A 23092-nucleotide genomic window follows, 5' to 3' on the forward strand; every position below is an offset into this window, starting at 1 on the left:
CCCTACCATACCCCTGTCTGTACATTATGCCCTGAATCTATTCTACCATGCCCAGAAATCTGCTCCTTCTATTCTCTGCCTCCAACGCACTAGACGGACAGTTTTTATAGCATTTAGCCGTACCCTAATCCTACTCCTCCTCTGTTCCTATTGGTTTTAGTGATTATATGGTATCCTGCTGTACCCGTAAGACATCCAAAATGCTACTTGAGCCAGGTAATAACTACATGAAGGTACGGTTCATGACACAATACTCAATGGAACGTTTTGTAGAAGGACTTGGAAATTTGGATTGGTCTCATGTACTGTGATGTCACGTACCTCAACTAACCTGTACCCCCACACACTGACTCGGTACTAGTGCCCCCTGTACATAGACTCATTATTGTTATGTTACTGTGTCACTTGATTTTTTACTTTAATCTATTGGGTAAATATTTAACTCTTCCTGAACTGCACTGTTAAGGGCTTGGAAGTACTTATTTCACGGTTGTTGTATTCGGCGCATGTGACAAAATTAAAGTTTGATGTTGATCAAGCTTGGTATCTTTTTAAAGATCTGTTTCTGTCTGCACTCAACTCTCTGACTCCAATGAAACCAATTAGAATCAAACAGCGGTCAGGGAAATGGATCACTTGAAAGATCTTAGACCTCATAAGGAAAAGGGAATAACCACTTGGTCTGATTCAGAAGGACAAATCTACTTCAAGATTATCATGGTTAAAGTAACTGTAGAAACCAGGCAAGATACGAAATGGATATGGCCAAATATTAACATTACATAGACACTGTGAATTACACCTTACATCAGCCTCGTAAAATGTGGAACATTTTCAAAGACATTGGCTAAAAAGCTCCCCAAACGGTAAAATCCTGTAGTATTGGCCTGGATATTGATGCTGTTTCATGTTATGAGCAGGCAAAGGTTGCTAATTACTTTAATATAGCCTCATCTCTGGTTAAGAAGTAACCCACCTGCTCTGGACACTATGGTCAGTCTTTTTTATCAACTTTTACCACAGCAAAGGATCACAAGTGATTTGTTTGAGATGTGCATGGTAACAGAGGACAACATTTCCAATCTGCTTAATGAGCAGCAACAAAGCAACCTTCCTGCAATATTCATAAAGGATAATGGTGGTGTCACTGCTAAAATTATAACTCATATTGTAAACCTTTCTATTACTAGTGGTACGTTTCCCAAGCATCTCAAAACAGCCCGGATGGTTCCACTCCACAAGAAGAGCAGTAAAACAAATGTAGGAATCTACAGGCCCGTGTCAATCCTCAGAACCTCATCCAAAGTTGTTGAGAGATTAGTTTTTAATCAACTTGAAGGATACCTTCTGGAGAACAATCTTCTTTATGAACTTCATGAACAGTGTGTGTGTGTGTGTGTGTGTGTGTGTGTGTGTGTGTGTGTGTGTGTGTGTGTGTGTGTGTGTGTGTGTGTGTGTGTGTGTGTGTGTGTGTGTGTGTGTGTGTGTGTGTGTGTGTGTGTGTGTGTGTGTGTTTTGTGTGTGTGTGTGTGTGTGTGTGTGTGTGTGTGTGTGTGTGTGTGTGTGTGTAACTGAGTCCAACAGCTCAACTAAACAGTGCTGTAAAATAACATTTGATTCCATAATTCAACAGAAAGTATTTTTAAAGCATTTTATGAAGTGGCATAATAATCACACATATAATTTGGTGTTTGTTAGGTCTGAGATACACACACACACACACACACACACACACACACACACACACACACACACACACACACACACACACACACACACACACACACACACACACACACACACACACACACACACACACACAGAGAGTACATTTATACACAGCTTGGAGGGAACCTGAATGCTTGCTTGTAGAAAACAACATTTGGACTGCAGCTGAAAAAAATCAGTCAGAGGTAAAGTAGAAGGGTTAGGGTCAGGTTGGGGTTAGGGTCAGGGTCAGTGTTAGGGTCAGGTTGGGGTTAGGGTCAGGGTTAGAGTTAGAGTCAGTGTTAAGGTTAGGGTCAGGGTCAGAGTTAGGGTTAGAGTTAGGGTTAGAGTTAGGGTCAGGTTGGGGTTAGGGTCAGGGTCAGTGTTAGGGTCAGGGTTAGGGTTAGGGTCAGTGTTAGGGTCAGGGTAGAAAAAGGGAGAAAATATAAAACAGTACATAACGGTGGTCTGACACATCTCTAGTAGATGATGGTCTGATACAGCTCTAGTAGATGATGGTCTGATACAGCTCTAGCAGATGATGGTCTGATACAGCTCTAGTAGATGATGGTCTGATACAGCTCTAGTAGATGATGATGGTCTGATACAGCTCTAGTAGATGATGATGGTCTGATACAGCTCTAGTAGATGATGGTCTGATACAGCTCTAGTAGATGATGCTGGTCTGATACAGCTCTAGTAGATGATGGTCTGATACAGCTCTAGTAGATGATGATGGTCTGATACAGCTCTAGTAGATGATGGTCTGATACAGCTCTAGTAGATGATGATGGTCTGATACAGCTCTAGTAGATGATGGTCTGATACAGCTCTAGTAGATGATGATGGTCTGATACAGCTCTAGTATATGATGATGGTCTGATACAGCTCTAGTAGATGATGGTCTGATACAGCTCTAGTAGATGATGGTCTGATACAGCTCTAGTAGATGGTGGTCTGATACAGCTCTAGTAGATGATGATGGTCTGATACAGCTCTAGTAGATGGTGGTCTGATACAGCTCTAGTAGATGGTGATGGTCTGATACAGCTCTAGTAGATGATGATGGTCTGATACAGCTCTAGTAGATGATGGTCTGATACAGCTTTAGCAGATGATGGTCTGACACATCTCTAGTAGATGATGGTCTGATACAGCTCTAGTAAATGATGATAGTCTGATACAGCTCTAGTAGATGATGATGGTCTGATACAGCTCTAGTAGATGATGATGGTCTGATACAGCTCTAGTAGATGATGATGGTCTGATACAGCTCTAGTAGATGATGGTCTGATACAGCTCTAGTAGATGATGGTCTGACACATCTCTAGTATATGATGGTCTGATACAGCTCTAGTAGATGATGCTGGTCTGATACAGCTCTAGTAGATGATGGTCTGATACAGCTCTAGTAGATGATGATGGTCTGATACAGCTCTAGTAGATGATGGTCTGATACAGCTCTAGTAGATGGTGGTCTGATACAGCTCTAGTAGATGATGGTCTGACACAGCTCTAGTAGATGATGATGGTCTGATACAGCTCTAGTATATGATGATGGTCTGATACAGCTCTAGTAGATGATGGTCTGATACAGCTCTAGTAGATGATGGTTTGATACAGCTCTAGTAGATGATGATGGTCTGATACAGCTCTAGTAGATGATGATGGTCTGATACAGCTCTAGTAGATGATGATGGTCTGATACAGCTCTAGTAGATGATGGTCTGATACAGCTCTAGTAGATGCTGGTCTGATACAGCTCTAGTAGATGATGGTCTGATACAGCTCTAGTAGATGATGCTGGTCTGATACAGCTCTAGTAGATGATGGTCTGATACAGCTCTAGTAGATGATGATGGTCTGATACAGCTCTAGTAGATGATGCTGGTCTGATACAGCTCTAGTAGATGATGGTCTGATACAGCTCTAGTAGATGATGATGGTCTGATACAGCTCTAGTAGATGATGGTCTGATACAGCTCTAGTAGATGGTGGTCTGATACAGCTCTAGTAGATGATGGTCTGATACAGTTCTAGTAGATGATGGTCTGATACAGCTCTAGTAGATGATGGTCTGATACAGCTCTAGTAGATGATGATGGTCTGATACAGCTCTAGTAGATGATGATGGTCTGATACAGCTCTAGTAGATGATGATGGTCTGATACAGCTCTAGCAGATGATGGTCTGATACAGCTCTAGTAGATGATGATGGTCTGATACAGCTCTAGTAGATGATGGTCTGACACATCTCTAGTAGATGATGGTCTGACACATCTCTAGTAGATGATGGTCTGATACAGCTCTAGTAGATGCTGGTCTGATACAGCTCTAGTAGATGATGGTCTGATACTGATGCGCTATGGTTTCCAGGATAAGGGCTACTTGTTATTGCTAGGTTAGGGTAAGGGTAAGGAAGGGTCAGGGGTTAGAGGTCAGAGGCAGTGGTTGATGGTGGTGTTCCAGGGTGTCTGGCGTAGCAGACAGTCTGTGGTGCTGTCAGCCAGTTTGGCGTGGCATGAGAAAGCAGCGAGGTTTCTGGGTAGACTGGAGCGGTACAGACAGTACGGGGGAGCTGGGTCTGAGTGGGAGCGGTGAGGGTAGTGAGGGCCGGGTCCCCGCGGGGAGCTGTGAGAGGGAGGGGCCTGTAGGGGGTGTGGCTGCAGGCTGGGTGGATGTCCGGAAATGCCCCCCTGAAGACACAGAGCACTGAAGCCTGGAGCCTTCTTCCCCGGCAGGGCTGAGAGGAGGGGTGGCAGGGGGGAGTAGCGTCGCGGGGAAGGGGAGGGTCTGGCCGGCAGGGGGGAAATGGGGGAGAAGGGGGAGGTCTTGCAGCAGAGGGGAAGACAAAAGGAGTGCAGGCTGGTGTCGGGGCAGGGGAAGGAGGAGAGGGTGAAGGGGTGAGAGGTCAGAGGACAGGAGAGAGGGACAAGGCTCTTCAGAGGAGAAATGCAGTTGCTTGGAGACCCACAGCTACCTCCTGATGAGACAAGACAGAAGGGGTTTAAAAACAAGATGAATAACCGTACCTATTGTTAGATTAATTACCAAAACACACCTAGATTAACAACCATAATAAGAGTTATACTAACAACCATAACTATAGATAGATTAACAACCATAACTATAGATAGATTAACAACCATAAATATAGATAGATTAACAACCATAACTATAGATAGATTAACAACCATAAATATAGATAGATTAACAACCATAACTATAGGTAGATTAACAACCATAACTATAGGTAGATTAACAACCATAACTATAGATAGATTAACAACCATAACTATAGGTAGATTAACAACCATAACTATAGATAGATTAACAATCATAACTATAGATAGATTAACAACCATAACTATAGATAGATTAACAACCATAACTATAGATAGATTAACAACCATAACTATAGATAGATTAACAACCATAACTATAGATAGATTAACAACCATAACTATAGATAGATTAACAACCATAACTATAGATAGATTAACAACCATAACTATAGATAGATTAACGACCATAACTATAGATAGATTAACAACCATAACTATAGATAGATTAACAACCATAACTATAGATAGATTAACAATCATACCTATAGATAGATTAACAACCATAACTATAGATAGATTAACAACCATAACTATAGATAGATTAACAACCATAACTATAGATAGATTAACAACCATAAATATAGATAGATTAACAACCATAACTATAGGTAGATTAACAACCATAACTATAGGTAGATTAACAACCATAACTATAGATAGATTAACAACCATAACTATAGGTAGATTAACAACCATAACTATAGATAGATTAACGACCATAACTATAGATAGATTAACGACCATAACTATAGATAGATTAACAACCATAACTATAGATAGATTAACAACCATAACTATAGGTAGATTAACAACCATAACTATAGATAGATTAACAACCATAACTATAGATAGATTAACAACCATAACTATAGGTAGATTAACAACCATAACTATAGATAGATTAACAACCATAAATATAGATAGATTAACAACCATAAATATAGATAGATTAACAACCATAACTATAGATAGATTAACAACCATAACTATAGATAGATTAACGACCATAACTATAGATAGATTAACAACCATAAATATAGATAGATTAACAACCATAACTATAGGTAGATTAACAACCATAACTATAGATAGATTAACAACCATAACTATAGATAGATTAACAACCATAACTATAGGTAGATTAACAACCATAACTATAGATAGATTAACAACCATAAATATAGATAGATTAACAACCATAAATATAGATAGATTAACAACCATAACTATAGATAGATTAACAACCATAACTATAGATAGATTAACGACCATAACTATAGATAGATTAACAACCATAACTATAGATAGATTAACAACCATAACTATAGATAGATTAACAACCATAACTATAGATAGATTAACAACCATAACTATAGATAGATTAACAACCATAACTATAGATAGATTAACAACCATAAATATAGATAGATTAACAACCATAACTATAGGTAGATTAACAACCATAACTATAGATAGATTAACAACCATAACTATAGATAGATTAACAACCATAACTATAGGTAGATTAACAACCATAACTATAGATAGATTAACAACCATAAATATAGATAGATTAACAACCATAACTATAGGTAGATTAACAACCATAAATATAGATAGATTAACAACCATAAATATAGATAGATTAACAACCATAACTATAGATAGATTAACAACCATAAATATAGATAGATTAACAACCATAAATATAGATAGATTAACAACCATAACTATAGATAGATTAACAACCATAACTATAGATAGATTAACGACCATAACTATAGATAGATTAACAACCATAACTATAGATAGATTAACAACCATAACTATAGATAGATTAACGACCATAACTATAGATAGATTAACAACCATAACTATAGATAGATTAACAACCATAACTATAGATAGATTAACAACCATAACTATAGATAGATTAACAACCATAACTATAGATAGATTAACAACCATAACTATAGATAGATTAACAACCATAACTATAGATAGATTAACGACCATAACTATAGGTAGATTAACAACCATAACTATAGATAGATTAACGACCATAACTATAGGTAGATTAACAACCATAACTATAGATAGATTAACGACCATAACTATAGGTAGATTAACAACCATAACTATAGATAGATTAACAACCATAACTATAGATAGATTAACGACCATAACTATAGATAGATTAACAACCATAACTATAGATAGATTAACAACCATAACTATAGATAGATTAACGACCATAACTATAGATAGATTAACAACCATAACTATAGATAGATTAACAACCATAACTATAGATAGATTAACAACCATAACTATAGATAGATTAACAACCATAACTATAGATAGATTAACAACCATAACTATAGATAGATTAACAACCATAACTATAGATAGATTAACAACCATAACTATAGATAGATTAACAACCATAACTATAGATAGATTAACAACCATAACTATAGATAGATTAACAACCATAACTATAGGTAGATTAACGACCATAACTATAGATAGATTAACAACCATAACTATAGATAGATTAACAACCATAACTATAGATAGATTAACAACCATAAACTATAGATAGATTAACAACCATAACTATAGATAGATTAACAACCATAACTATAGATAGATTAACAACCATAACTATAGATAGATTAACAACCATAACTATAGATAGATTAACAACCATAACTATAGATAGATTAACAACCATAACTATAGATAGATTAACAACCATAACTATAGATAGATTAACAACCATAACTATAGATAGATTAACAACCATAACTATAGATAGATTAACAACCATAACTATAGATAGATTAACAACCATAACTATAGATAGATTAACAACCATAACTATAGATAGATTAACAACCATAACTATAGATAGATTAACAACCATAACTATAGATAGATTAACAACCATAACTATAGATAGATTAACAACCATAACTATAGATAGATTAACAACCATAACTATAGATAGATTAACAACCATAACTATAGATAGATTAACAACCATAACTATAGATAGATTAACAACCATAACTATAGATAGATTAACAACCATAACTATAGATAGATTAACAACCATAACTATAGATAGATTAACAACCATAACTATAGATAGATTAACAACCATAACTATAGATAGATTAACAACCATAACTATAGATAGATTAACAACCATAACTATAGATAGATTAACAACCATAACTATAGATAGATTAACAACCATAACTATAGGTAGATTAACAACCATAACTATAGATAGATTAACAACCATAACTATAGATAGATTAACGACCATAACTATAGATAGATTAACAACCATAACTATAGATAGATTAACAACCATAACTATAGATAGATTAACAACCATAACTATAGATAGATTAACAACCATAACTATAGATAGATTAACAACCATAACTATAGATAGATTAACAACCATAACTATAGATAGATTAACAACCATAACTATAGATAGATTAACAACCATAACTATAGATAGATTAACAACCATAACTATAGATAGATTAACAACCATAACTATAGATAGATTAACAACCATAACTATAGATAGATTAACAACCATAACTATAGATAGATTAACAACCATAACTATAGATAGATTAACAACCATAACTATAGGTAGATTAACAACCATAACTATAGATAGATTAACAACCATAACTATAGATAGATTAACAACCATAACTATAGGTAGATTAACAACCATAACTAGAGTTAGATTAACAACCATAACTATAGATAGATTAACAACCATAACTATAGATAGATTAACAACCATAACTATAGATAGATTAACAACCATAACTATAGATAGATTAACAACCATAACTATAGATAGATTAACGACCATAACTATAGATAGATTAACAACCATAACTATAGATAGATTAACGACCATAACTATAGATAGATTAACAACCATAACTATAGATAGATTAACAACCATAACTATAGATAGATTAACAACCATAACTATAGATAGATTAACAACCATAACTATAGATAGATTAACGACCATAACTATAGATAGATTAACAACCATAACTATAGATAGATTAACAACCATAACTATAGATAGATTAACAACCATAACTATAGATAGATTAACAACCATAACTATAGATAGATTAACAACCATAACTATAGATAGATTAACAACCATAACTATAGGTAGATTAACAACCATAACTAGAGTTAGATTAACAACCATAACTATAGATAGATTAACGACCATAACTATAGATAGATTAACAACCATAACTATAGATAGATTAACAACCATAACTATAGATAGATTAACAACCATAACTATAGATAGATTAACAACCATAACTATAGATAGATTAACAACCATAACTATAGATAGATTAACGACCATAACTATAGATAGATTAACAACCATAACTATAGATAGATTAACAACCATAACTATAGATAGATTAACAACCATAACTATAGATAGATTAACAACCATAACTATAGGTAGATTAACAACCATAACTAGAGTTAGATTAACAACCATAACTATAGATAGATTAACGACCATAACTATAGATAGATTAACAACCATAACTATAGATAGATTAACAACCATAACTATAGATAGATTAACGACCATAACTATAGATAGATTAACAACCATAACTATAGATAGATTAACAACCATAACTATAGATAGATTAACGACCATAACTATAGATAGATTAACAACCATAACTATAGATAGATTAACAACCATAACTATAGATAGATTAACGACCATAACTATAGATAGATTAACGACCATAACTGGAGTTAGATTAACAACAATATCTAGAGGTAGATTAACAACTATACCTAGAGTTAGATTAACAACAATACCTAGAATTAGAATAACGACCATACCCAGAGTTAGATTAACAACTATACCTAGAGTTAGATTAACAATTATACCTAGAGTTAGATTAACGACCATAACTAGAGTTAGATTAACAACCATAACTAGAGGTAGATTAACAACTATATCTAGAGGTAGATTAACAACAATACCTAGAGTTAGATTAACAACTATATCTAGAGGTAGATTAACAACAATACCTAGAGGTAGATTAACAACTATACCTAGAGTTAGATTAACAACTATACCTAGAGTTAGATTAACAACCATATCTAGAGGTAGATTAACAACCATATCTAGAGGTAGATTAACAACTATATCTAGAGGTAGATTAACAACAATACCTAGAGTTAGATTAACAACCATATCTAGAGGTAGATTAACAACCATATCTAGAGGTAGATTAACAACCATATCTAGAGGTAGATTAACAACCATATCTAGAGGTAGATTAACAACCATAACTAGAGGTAGATTAACAACCATATCTAGAGGTAGATTAACAACCATATCTAGAGGTAGATTAACAACCATAACTAGAGGTAGATTAACAACCATATCTAGAGGTAGATTAACAACCATAACTATAGATAGATTAACAACCATAACTATAGATAGATTAACAACCATAACTATAGGTAGATTAACAACCATAACTAGAGGTAGATTAACAACCATATCTAGAGGTAGATTAACAACCATGACTAGAGGTAGATTAACAACCATAACTAGAATTAGATTAACAACAAGATAATGTAAATGTCTGTGATTGAGACTTCGAAGATGAATTGTTCTTAGTTTTACTTTTATAAGTGAGTGTCGGAATATGTCTGTGTTTGTCTTTCAGTAGCCATTCACCTTGTAGCTGTAGAGTAAATGGTTTGAACTCCAGACTCCAGGGATAGGACTCCATGAGGCCGTCCAACACGCCCCTACACAGAGGGAGCATTCAGAAGTGTTAAAATAGTAAATATGGTGTGATGTAGACACTTTATAGCTGTGTTTGTTTACCTGTTCCGTCCTGGGTCTCTGAAGCCCTTAGCGAATGGGTTCCTGTCAATCTTCAATTTGGTGATCTGACAGCACAAACAACAAATCAGGACAGACAGAGGGTTAGGAATATAACCTACATGGTTTAGTAGGAGCTATGGTTTCCAAAGTCACAGCTTTGTGAACTCTGCCTACAAGGCCAGCATCCCGGAGTCGCCTCTTCACTGTTTAAGTTGAGACTGGTGTCTTGCGGGTACTATTTAATGAAGCTGCCAGTTGAGGATTTGTGAGGCGCCTGCTTCTCAAACTAGACACTCTAATGTACTTCTCCTCTTGCTCAGTTGTACACCGGGGCCTCCCACTCCTATTTTTATTTTGGTTAGGGCCAGTTCGCACTGTTCTGTCAAGGGAGTTGTACACAGTAGCCTCCATTTCTCAGAACAAGAATTGACTGACGAGTTTCAGAAGAAAGTGTTTTGTTTCTGGCCATTTTGAGCCTGTAATCAAACTCACAAATGCTGAAGCTCCAAATACTCAACTAGTCTAAAGGTCAGATCAGTTTTATTGATTCTTTAATCAGAATAACAGTTTTCAGCTGTGCTAACATAATTGCAAAAGTTGTTTTATAATGATCAATTTGCCATTTAAAGTGCTAGACTTGGATTAGGTAACACAATGTGCCATTGGAACACAGGAGTGTCAGTTGCTGATAATGGGCCTCTGTAGATATTCCATAAAAAATCTGCCGTTTCCAGCTACAATAGTCATTTACAACATTAACAATGTCTACACTGTATTTCTGATCAATTTGATGTTATTTTAATGGACAAAAAAAAAAGCTTTTGTTCAATAACAAGGACATTTCTAAGTGACCCCAAACTGTTGAACGGTAGTAATAATAAATAATAATAATAACGGTAGTGTAAGTCAACCCCAAATCAATGTAGTCCTCATTATGTTTGCGCTTCTTCGATGGTCCAACGTCCCTGTCTGTTGTTCGGTGCTTTCCCGGGTAAGGGGCCAGTAGCTTGGTGCTTTCCCGGGTAAGGGGCCAGTAGCTTGGTGCTTTCCCGGGTAAGGGGCCAGTAGCTTGGTGCTTTCCCGGGTAAGGGGCCAGTAGGTTGGTGCTTTCCCAGGTAAGGGGCCAGTAGGTTGGTGCTTTCCCAGGTAAGGGGCCAGTAGCTTGGTGCTTTCCCGGGTAAGGGGCCAGTAGCTTGGTGCTTTCCTGGGTAAGGGGCCAGTAGCTTGGTGCTTTCCCGGGTAAGGGGCCAGTAGCTTGGTGCTTTCCTGGGTAAGGGGCCAGTAGCTTGGTGCTTTCCTGGGTAAGGGGCCAGTAGCTTGGTGCTTTCCCGGGTAAGGGGACAGTAGCTTGGTGCTTTCCTGGGTAAGGGGGAAGTAGCTCTTCAGCTGCATCAGATTCACAACTGTCAGTGTTCATGCTAGCTGGGCTAATAACATGTAGAATTACTGAGGCTAGCATTGGATGTGCTCGTGGAAGTAGAACAGCGTGTGTTGTTGACAGTTTGCAGGTGTAGTACTGCTGGTAGTAGCAGTGTAGTAAGTGTCTCTATGGATGCGGGCTTTACTTTTTGTAACCATTTATACATTTTAGAGCAAAGGGAATGAGTAGCAGCTACGTTTGGCTACATATGGACCGTTAGTGGAATTCCCGCGAGAGAGTAACGGTTAATGTGATTGGATGTTAATTATTTGACTAGACAATCTGTGAATGTATTGTAATGTTTTAAAATGGTATAAACGGCCTTAATTTTGCTCAACCCCAGGAAGAGTAGCTGATGGTTTGGCAGCAGCTAACGGGGATCCATAATAAATACAAATACAAATTATTTGGCATACCCCCGACGGCATCATACCTGGACCCCAGTTTGGGAAAAGCCGGTTTAGTAGGAGCTATAGTTTCCCAAGTCACAGCTTGTCATAGTGACCCCTGTAGCAGGGGTCAGGGCCAGAAACAATATGACCTACAGTATCAGTCAAACGTTTGGACACACCTACTCATTCAAGGGTTTTTATTTATTTTTACTATTTTTTTTAACTATTTTCTCATTCTGTGATAATTGTGAAGACATCAGAACTATGAAGTAATACATATGGAACCATGTAGTAACCAAAAAAGGATTAAACAAATCCAAATGTATTTTATATTTGAGATTCTTCAAAGTAGCCACCCTTTGCCTTGATGACACCTTTGCACACTCTTGGCATTCTCTCAACCAGGTTCATGAGGTTGTCACCTGGAATGCATTTCAATTAACAGGTGAATTTTGTAAAAGTACATTTGTGGAATTTCTTTCCTTCTTAATTAATGCGTTTGAGCCAATCAGTTGTGTTGTGACAAGGCAGGGGTGATATACTGAAGATATCCCTATTTGGTTTAACAGTCAGTTACCGCTGTTCTATTATCCAAAAGTTCTTCCCGGCTCGGCTTAATGTAATAATAAAAAACGTTCTGGGCTAATAATGTGAGAATAAAATACTGCAAAGTTGCTCAGGAGACAGAAACAGAGTGGCCATGGCTATCGGCGTCATCTTCAGCTTGATGATAGATGATAGTAGTAATGTAGTTGTAATAGTGCAATTATATTGTTAATGTAGCTACAGTGATGTGATAATAGTAGTAATGTAGCTACAGTGATGTGATGATAGTAGTAATGTAGCTACAGTGATGTGATAATAGTAGTAATGTAGCTACAGTGATGTGATGATAGTAGTAATGTAGTTACAGTGATGTGATGATAGTAGTAATGTAGCTACAGTGATGTGATGATAGTAGTAATGTAGCTACAGTGATGTGATGATAGTAGTAATGTAGCTACAGTGATGTGATGATAGTAGTAATGTAGTTACAGTGATGTGATGATAGTAGTAATGTAGTTACAGTGATGTGATAATAGTAGTAATGTAGTTACAGTGATGTGATAATAGTAGTAATGTAGCTACAGTGATGTGATGATAGTAGTAATGTAGTTACAGCGACATTGGCCTGTTGGTGAGGTTTATGACCCCCATAAATACCTTCCTCCCGTTCCTCTCTATAGAGTTGACTCTTTGGAAAGCCCTTTGTTAAGTATGCTAACATCAAAAGGGTGGGTAAAGGAACCATATTTCGGTAATCCAACCAGCTGAAAATATGCGTTGGTACTTAAAAAATATTATCTCAGATCAGTTGTTGTCGAGACATTACAACTAATGACAGGATGAATACCTAGGATAGGATAAGTAATCCTTCTCACCCCCCCCCCCTTTTAAGATTTAGATGCACTATTGTAAAGTGACTGTTCCACTGGATGTCATAAGGTGAATGCACCAATTTGTAAGTCGCTCTGGATAAGAGCGTCTGCTAAATGACTTAAATGTAAATGTAAATGACATAAACTGTATCTTGGAAAGTCTACACATTCTAGTTATCAGATTCACATGGAATTGTTGTGCAATTTATTAAATGTTTAAATATAAAACTATTTGTGAAAAGATTAAATGTATTTTAGCTTCTAAATGAGAGAATGGTTTTCATAAAGTAAAACTCCGCTCACTCAGTGGCCCCGCCCAAATGAAAAGACATTGGTTGCGAACTATGAAACACGCCCTTTTCTCCCACCACTACAAAAGCCTGTTGACGTAAAATTCAACTTGTGTTCCCAAGGACGTGAGGACTGCTGTCCAGACGTTAAAAGGGCTAATATCAACTACAGAACTAAGCCAACCTCAGCGTGAGCTCAAATTATGGCAACTTGGTATGAACTTTGAACTCTTATTCACTAAAGAAGTGATACCTCCTAGCCGTTGAGTTAGCAGCAGCAGATGTAAACGATGGAAAAAGTATCTCTTCTACCACACGATGACGGTAATACAAAGTATCCACTCTACCACCAGACATTCTTCAGAGGACAAGAGATCCCTGCTGGGCAACCCGGCCTTTCATACATGAAGGGCACTTTTTAGCATTTGCTGTATGATCGATGAGAAACTCCATTTAGACACCCGCAAATGTTTTTAATTCGCAGATGGCCTCTGGCCGTGCACCAGGGCCAGATCTTCAGGGATGTCATCGAATTAAGTCTCTCGGACATTCGGTTTCCGTTTTATAACATTTTCAAATTTTTGTCATTTTTCTGCTGTCACGCTAAATTTCACCAGATGGCGAATGGCTTATTATTGCAAATGTACAAAACATCACCAATTATGACATGGCCATTTCTCCTAAATGGAAAAGACTTTGAAGACGAAACTCGGGGAGCATAGGTTTGGTCTAATGGGCTGTTAGCCCAGAAACAAGATTGCGTCGAGCCCTCAACGCTTTTTGAGTTAAAGCTATTTTTCTGGGATTAAAGGTCAAAAACGAAAATAGACTGATAATTTGACCGCTTCACATCAAAGTACATGAACCTACAGGGTTCTGAAGAAAAGAACCAGCCATTTATCTATCGTAATTTACGAGAAATCGTACAATGTAGAATTGGTGATGATCCAATCATTGGTGATGATCCAGTTTCAGCGTGTTCAGAAGAATCCGTTAAGGTGGGTTTCGGAGCTCTGCGAGATTTCTGTGATTTTCTGTAATAACACACACCCATTCAACCTTCTGTAAATAATTCAATTCTTTACGTACAGACTTAAAACTCAATATTCTGTAGGGGTTGTTTCATAGGGTTAAAAAGGTCACATCTTTCCAAAATTTCATATGTGTGATTAGGCAAGCCTCATGAACTGTAAATCAATCATTTCTCCCATCAGATTTCCAAGAAAAACTCACACACACACACAGCAAGTACGGAATGACACAGTGTGGGGCTTAGAGACACACAGAGCCTGCAATAGTTACCTTCATTCGAACTATCAAAGAACCATCAGACCTTGAGCTCTGAAACATTAGAAACCTGTTCTAGTGCTCGATAGTTCGTGGTGAGTTATGTGGCTCTAGAAGGTTCTCAGACCGAGAAACAGCCTCATACATTTGCAATAACTTCAATTCATTTTGACCATCACGAAAATGACGACATTTAGAAAAGTCCCAGAGTTGCAAGACTAGGTGCATTGAAACCGCCTCAGCCCATGGAGACAGACCCTAACATTTCTGTCCGATAGCTCATCCAAGGACCCCATAGCAACGCCCGGAAAAAGTGGATTTTCAGCACCAATTAAGGTCGCTGCTCAGGCACCGAATGACCTATTGAGCCGAAACTCGGGATTCGGGATCGCCTCACATAGGCCAACAAATAATGTCAGAACTGGATGCGCAGCTAAAACGTAACTACTTTAAGTTCTTATTATGGTTTAACCTCTCTTGGGTAGGGGGCAGTATTTTCACGTCCGGATGAAAAGCGTGCCCAAAGTAAACTGCCTGTTACTCAGGCCCAGAAGCTAGGATATGCATATAATTGGTAGATTTGGATAGAAAACCCTCTACAGTTTCTACAACTGTTACAATAATGTCTGTGAGTATAACAGAACTGATATGGCAGGCAAATCCCAGAGGACAAACAATACCCCCCCAAAAAAGATTCAGCTTACCACTATTTTCAATAGCTGTCACTTTTATTATAAGGCAAAGTCCTCCCAGATTGCAGTTCCCGGGCTTCCACTAGATGTCAACAGTCTTTAGAAAGAGTTTCAGGCTGGTTTTTGGAAAAATGAGCCAGAAATTGTAGTTTTTCTAGGTGGCTCCCATTTTGGCTGTAGGTATTCCAAGCGCGTGAATGAGAATGTGTTCTTTGGTACTTTTCTCCGGTAAAGACAATTACGATTCTCCGTCTCCGTCTTTCACCGGATGTTGCCCAGGTGGGACGCTACCATTCCACCTGCCCATAAGAAGTTTTTAAAAATATACATATTTTTTCCATTATTTTACCAGGTAAGTTGACTGAGAACACTTTCTCATTTACAGCAACGACCTGGGGAATAGTTACAGGGGAGAGGAGGGGGTTGAATGAGCCAATTGTAAACTGGGGATTATTAGGTGACCATGATGATTTGAGGCCCAGATTGGGAATTTAGCCAGGACACCGGGGTGCCATGGGATCTTTAATGACCTCAGACAATCAGGACACCCATTTTAACGTCCCATCTGAAAGACGGCACCCTACACAGGGCAGTGTCCCCAATTTTTTAGACCAGAGGAAAGAGTGCCTCCTACCGGCCCTCCAAAACCACTTCCAGCAGAAGCAAGTTAAACAGAAGGCGCTCTGAAATATGTGGTAGTTGGCTTCTAAACAAGATGGAAAAAGTGGGTTTGGTGTCGGTCTGTATCAGTTTGGTGTCAGAATGATATTTAATGGAATGATGGACGCTGACTTGCTGGCTGACATTTGTCCATTTGCAATATGTTTAAACAGTGAAAAAACATCTCCAAATGGTCATGATAAAATCAACACAACGAGCGACGGAGAGGAACCACTATCAATGCCCGGCCAACCCGAGTTCATCGGGCCAGTCAATTTCGCATTTCTGCAGTATTTTTGAGCATGTCAAATTCGTGATGGTAAATGCCCAATGAAACATATTGCAAATGGACAGCCGTGCGCCTGGTGATTGGAACGGGTTACCAGGAAAACATTTTTGAAATGGTTTTGAATGGTTTTGAATGAATTAGGAGGGTGCAAGGGGTCCACGGCTGGGTAGGGAGCATCCAATCCCCTGGTCATTTAGGACATTTTTAACTTCTCTCTCATCATACATGAAAAATAGACATTCTGGTGTGTGTGTTTCTGTCCTGAACAGAGGGTGTGTGTGTGTTTCTGTCCTGAACAGAGGGTGTGTGTGTTTCTGTCCTGAACAGAGGGTGTGTGTGTGTTTCTGTCCTGAACAGAGGGTGTGTGTGTTTCTGTCCTGAACAGATGGTGTGTGTGTTTCTGTCCTGAACAGAGGGTGTGTGTGTTTCTGTCCTGAACAGAGGGTGTGTGTGTGTTTCTGTCCTGAACAGAGGGTGTGTGTGTGTTTCTGTCCTGAACAGAGGGTGTGTGTGTGTTTCTGTCCTGAACAGATGGCGTGTGTGTTTCTGTCCTGAACAGAGGGTGTGTGTGTTTCTGTCCTGAACAGAGGGTGTGTGTGTTTCTGTCCTGAACAGAGGGTGTGTGTGTTTCTGTCCTGAACAGAGGGTGTGTGTGTTTCTGTCCTGAACAGAGGGTGTGTGTGTGTTTCTGTCCTGAACAGAGGGTGTGTGTTTCTGTCCTGAACAGAGGGTGTGTGTGTTTCTGTCCTGAACAGAGGGTGTGTGTGTGTTTCTGTCCTGAACAGAGGGTGTGTGTGTTTCTGTCCTGAACAGAGGGTGTGTGTGTTTCTGTCCTGAACAGAGGGTGTGTGTGTTTCTGTCCTGAACAGATGGTGTGTGTGTTTCTGTCCTGAACAGAGGGTGTGTGTGTTTCTGTCCTGAACAGAGGGTGTGTGTGTGTTTCTGTCCTGAACAGATGGTGTGTGTGTTTCTGTCCTGAACAGAGGGTGTGTGTGTTTCTGTCCTGAACAGAGGGTGTGTGTGTTTCTGTCCTGAACAGAGGGTGTGTGTGTTTCTGTCCTGAACAGAGGGTGTGTGTGTGTTTCTGTCCTGAACAGAGGGTGTGTGTGTGTTTCTGTCCTGAACAGAGGGTGTGTGTGTGTTTCTGTCCTGAACAGAGGGTGTGTGTGTGTTTCTGTCCTGAACAGAGGGTGTGTGTGTTTCTGTCCTGAACAGAGGGTGTGTGTGTTTCTGTCCTGAACAGAGGGTGTGTGTGCGTGTGCCTTTATATATTATTATGCATCCAGCAGAAGTGAAGTGGACCCTGATGAAGAGAGCTGCTGCCAATCCACGAGAGTCTTCTGTTACTGCAGGGACCACAGGCAACACCACGGTCACATGGACACACACACACACACACACACACACACATGAAGCCAGTCCTCCATATTAATTGTACTGAGTATCTAGTTTAGACCACATTGAAGCCAATCCTCAATAATAATTCTACTGAGTTTCTAGTTTAGACCACAGTGAAGCCAGTCCTCCATATTAATTGTACTGAGTATCTAGTTTACACCACAGTGAAGCCAGTCCTCCATATTAATTGTACTGAGTATCTAGTTTACACCACAGTGAAGCCAGTCCTCCATATTAATTGTACTTAGTATCTAGTTTACACCACAGTGAAGCCAGTCCTCCATATTAATTGTACTGAGTATCTAGTTTACACCACAGTGAAGCCAGTCCTCCATATTAATTGTACTGAGTATCTAGTTTACACCACAGTGAAGCCAATCCTCAATATTAATTCTACTGAGTATCTAGTTTACACCACAGTGAAGCCAGTCCTCCATATTAATTGTACTGAGTATCTAGTTTACACCACAGTGAAGCCAGTCCTCCATATTAATTGTACTGAGTATCTAGTTTACACCACAGTGAAGCCAGTCCTCCATATTAATTGTACTGAGTATCTAGTTTACACCACAGTGAAGCCAGTCCTCCATATTAATTGTACTGAGTATCTAGTTTACACCACAGTGAAGCCAGTCCTCCATATTAATTGTACTGAGTATCCAGTTTACACCACAGTGAAGCCAGTCCTCCATATTAATTGTACTGAGTATCTAGTTTACACCACAGTCCTCCTGATCCATTATACTGATTTTCTAGTTCAGACCACAGTGAAGCCACAGTCCCTGTTCCATTATACTGTGTTAGCATTAATACAAAAATCATATTGTCAATAACTGAGTTAACTAACTTTTGGTTCTGATAGACTGTTCTGATTCGCTGTTCTGATTGGCTGACGCAGTAAGTGCTTGTCTGATTGGTAAGGCAGTACCTATTGGTTCTGACTGGCTGAGAGAAAGTACCTGTTGGTTCTGATAGGCTGTCACGGTGGTGAACTCTGTCTCTGGGAAGGAGAAGCTGGCCATACCCTCAGTGGGCAGCGAGGGGATTTTTGATAGGTCCAGCCGGGGGTTGTGGCGGATCACATGGACGCGAGGCTTGTACTTATGCATTGACTGTAGAATGATCTGAACCAAGAGAGTAATTTAGAGAACGAGGTCAATGTGACGTCAATCAGCACAACATAGATATTAAATGCATTTTGGACATGTATGTTGTGTTTTGGAGGTTAGGGTTAGGTGATATGACTTACCGGACACCATCACCATGCAGTAACCATTTTAACTTTCATCATGACTCTAGCCTTTTTTCGAACAAAACATTTCTCATCTCAGATAGTTTGAAGCCTCTTTCAGTAAACTGTTTATTCTTGAACCATAAAATACAGTGATGAGTTAATAGAATGAAGCAATAAGGAGGTGTGGTATATGGCCAATATACCACGGCTAAGGGCTGTTCTTATGTACAACGCAATGCGGAGTACAGCCTGCACACAGCCCTTAGCCCTGGTATATTGTCCATGTACCACCAACCCAAGAGGAGCCATATTGTAATTATAAATTGGTTACTGTCATTATTAGACTTGTTTACTGTTCTAATAATGTGGGTAACCAGTTTATAATGTTGGTAACCAGTTTATAATGTTGGTAACCAGTTTATAATGTTGGTAACCAGTTTATATTGTTGGTAACCAGTTAATAATGTTGGTAACAGTTTATAATGTTGGTAACCAGTTTATAATGTTGGTAACCAGTTATTAATGTTGGTATCCAGTTTATAATGTTGGTAACCAGTTAATAATGTTGGTAACCAGTTTATATTGTTGGTAACCAGTTAATAATGTTGGTAACCAGTTTATAATGTTGGTAACCAGTTAATAATGTTGGTAACACGTTTATAATGTTGGTAACCAGTTTATAATATTGTTAACCAGTTTATAATATTGTTAACCAGTTTACAATGTTGGTAACCAGTTTATAATGTTGGTAACCAGTTTATAATGTTTGTAACCAGTTTATAATATTGGTAACCAGTTTATAATATTGTTAACCAGTTTATAATGTTGGTAATCAGTTTATAATGTTGGAAACCAGTTTATAATGTTGGTAACCAGTTTATAATATAATGACTTGTTTACTGTTCTGATAATGTTGGTAACCAGTTTATAATGTTGGAAACCAGTTTATAATATTGGTAACCAGTTTATAATATAATGACTTGTTTACTGTTCTAATAATGTTGGTAACCAGTTTATAATGTTGGTAACCAGTTTATTATGTTGGTAACCAGTTTATAATGTTGGTAACCAGTTTATAATATAATGACTTGTTTACTGTTCTAATAATGTTGGTAACCAGTTTATAATGTTGGCATCCAGTTTATAATATAATGACTTGTTTACTGTTCTGATAATGTTGGTAACCAGTTTATAATGTTGGTAACCAGTTTATAATATTGTTAACCAGTTTATAATGTTGATAACCAGTTTATAATGTTGGTAACCAGTTTATAATGTTGGTAACCAGTTTATAATGTTGGTAACACGTTTATAATGTTGGTAACCAGTTTATAATATTGTTAACCAGTTTATAATGTTGGTAACCAGTTTATAATGTTGGTAACCAGTTTATAATAGAATGACTTGTTTACTGTTCGAATAATGTTGGTAACCAGTTTATAATGTTGGTAACCAGTTTATAATATAATGACTTGTTTACTGTTCTAATAATGTTGGAAACCAGTTTATAATATAATGACTTGTTTACTGTTCTGATAATGTTGGTAACCAGTTTATAATGTTGGAAACCAGTTTATAATGTTGGTAACCAGTTTATAATATAATGACTTGTTTACTGTTCTGATAATGTTGATAACCAGTTTATAATGTTGGTAACCAGTTTATAATGTTGGTAACAAGTTTATAATGTTGGTAACCAGTTTATAATAGAATTACTTGTTTACTGTTCGAATAATGTTGGTAACCAGTTTATAATGTTGGTAACCAGTTTATAATAGAATTACTTGTTTACTGTTCTAATAATGTTGGAAACCAGTTTATAATGTTGGTAACCAGTTTATAATAGAATTACTTGTTTACTGTTCTGATAATGTTGGTAACCAGTTTATAATGTTGGTAACCAGTTTATAATGTTGATAACCAGTTTATAATGTTGGTAACCAGTTTATAATGTTGGTAACCAGTGTATGATGTTGGTAACCAGTTAATAATGTTGGTATCCAGTTTATAATGTTGGTAACCAGTTTGTAATATAATGACTTGTTTACTGTTCTGATAATGTTGATAACCAGTTTATAATGTTGTTAACCAGTTTATAATGTTGTTAACCAGTTTATAATGTTGATAACCCGTTTAGAATGTTGGTAACCAGTTTATAATGTTGGTAACAAGTTTATAATGTTGGTAACAAGTTTATAATGTTGGTAACCAGTTTATAATGCTGGTAACCAGTTTATAATGTTGTTAACCAGTTTATAATGTTGATAACCAGTTTATAATGCTGGTAACCAGTTTATAATGTTGGTAACAAGTTTATAATGTTGGTAACCAGTTTATAATGTTGGTAACCAGTTTATAATGTTGTTAACCAGTTTATAATGTTGATAACCAGTTTATAATGCTGGTAACCAGTTTATAATGTTGGTAACAAGTTTATAATGTTGGTAACAAGTTTATAATGTTGGTAACCAGTTTATAATGTTGGTAACAAGTTTATAATGTTGGTAACCAGTTTATAATGTTGGGAACCAGTTTATAATGTTGGTAACCAGTTTATAATGTTGGTAACAAGTTTATAATGTTGGTAACCAGTTTATAATATAATGACTTGTTTACTGTTCTGAAAAAGTTTGATAACCAGTTTATAATGTTGGTAACCAGTTTATAATGTTGGTAACAAGTTTATAATGTTGGTAACCAGTTTATAATATAATGACTTGTTTACTGTTCTGAAAAAGTTTGATAACCAGTTTATAATGTTGGTAACCAGTTTATAATGTTGGTAACCAGTCAATAATATTGGTAACCAGTCAATAATATTGGTAACCAGTTTATAATGTTGGTAACCAGTCAATAATGTTGGTAACCAGTTTATAATGTTGGTAACCAGTTTATAATGTTGTTAACCAGTTTATAATGTTGGTAACCAGTTTATAATGTTGTTAACCAGTTGATAATGTTGGTAACCAGTTTATAATATAATGACTTGTTTACTGTTCTGATAATGTTGATAACCAGTTTATAATGTTGTTAACCAGTCAATAATGTTGGTAACCTGTTTATAATGTTGGTAATCAGTTTATAATGTTGTTAACCAGTTTATAATGTTGATAACCAGTTTATAATATAATGACTTGTTTACTGTTCTGATAATGTTGATAACCAGTTTATAATGTTGATAACCAGTTTATAATGCTGGAAACCAGTTAATAATGTTGATAACCAGTTTA

General features: G+C 37.0%; 1 protein-coding gene across 1 annotated transcript in view; it reads right to left on the minus strand.

Moving 5' to 3' along the window:
- Positions 1-1935: 1935 nt before the first annotated feature.
- tbx22 (T-box transcription factor 22) overlaps positions 1936-23092 on the minus strand; it is a 33798-nt gene continuing 12641 nt past the window's right edge. Inside the window, exons 5-8 of the mRNA XM_035762121.2 lie at positions 19588-19752; positions 10783-10847; positions 10630-10703; positions 1936-4690 (exon numbers count right to left, since the gene is read on the minus strand). Coding sequence (XP_035618014.1) covers positions 4146-4690; positions 10630-10703; positions 10783-10847; positions 19588-19752 — 849 coding nt within the window. The 3' untranslated portion in view covers positions 1936-4145. The remainder of the gene's footprint in view (positions 4691-10629; positions 10704-10782; positions 10848-19587; positions 19753-23092) is intronic.

The sequence above is a fragment of the Oncorhynchus keta genome, chromosome 30, assembly GCF_023373465.1.
Source record: "Oncorhynchus keta strain PuntledgeMale-10-30-2019 chromosome 30, Oket_V2, whole genome shotgun sequence".
In the NCBI taxonomy this organism is placed as follows: domain Eukaryota; kingdom Metazoa; phylum Chordata; class Actinopteri; order Salmoniformes; family Salmonidae; genus Oncorhynchus; species Oncorhynchus keta.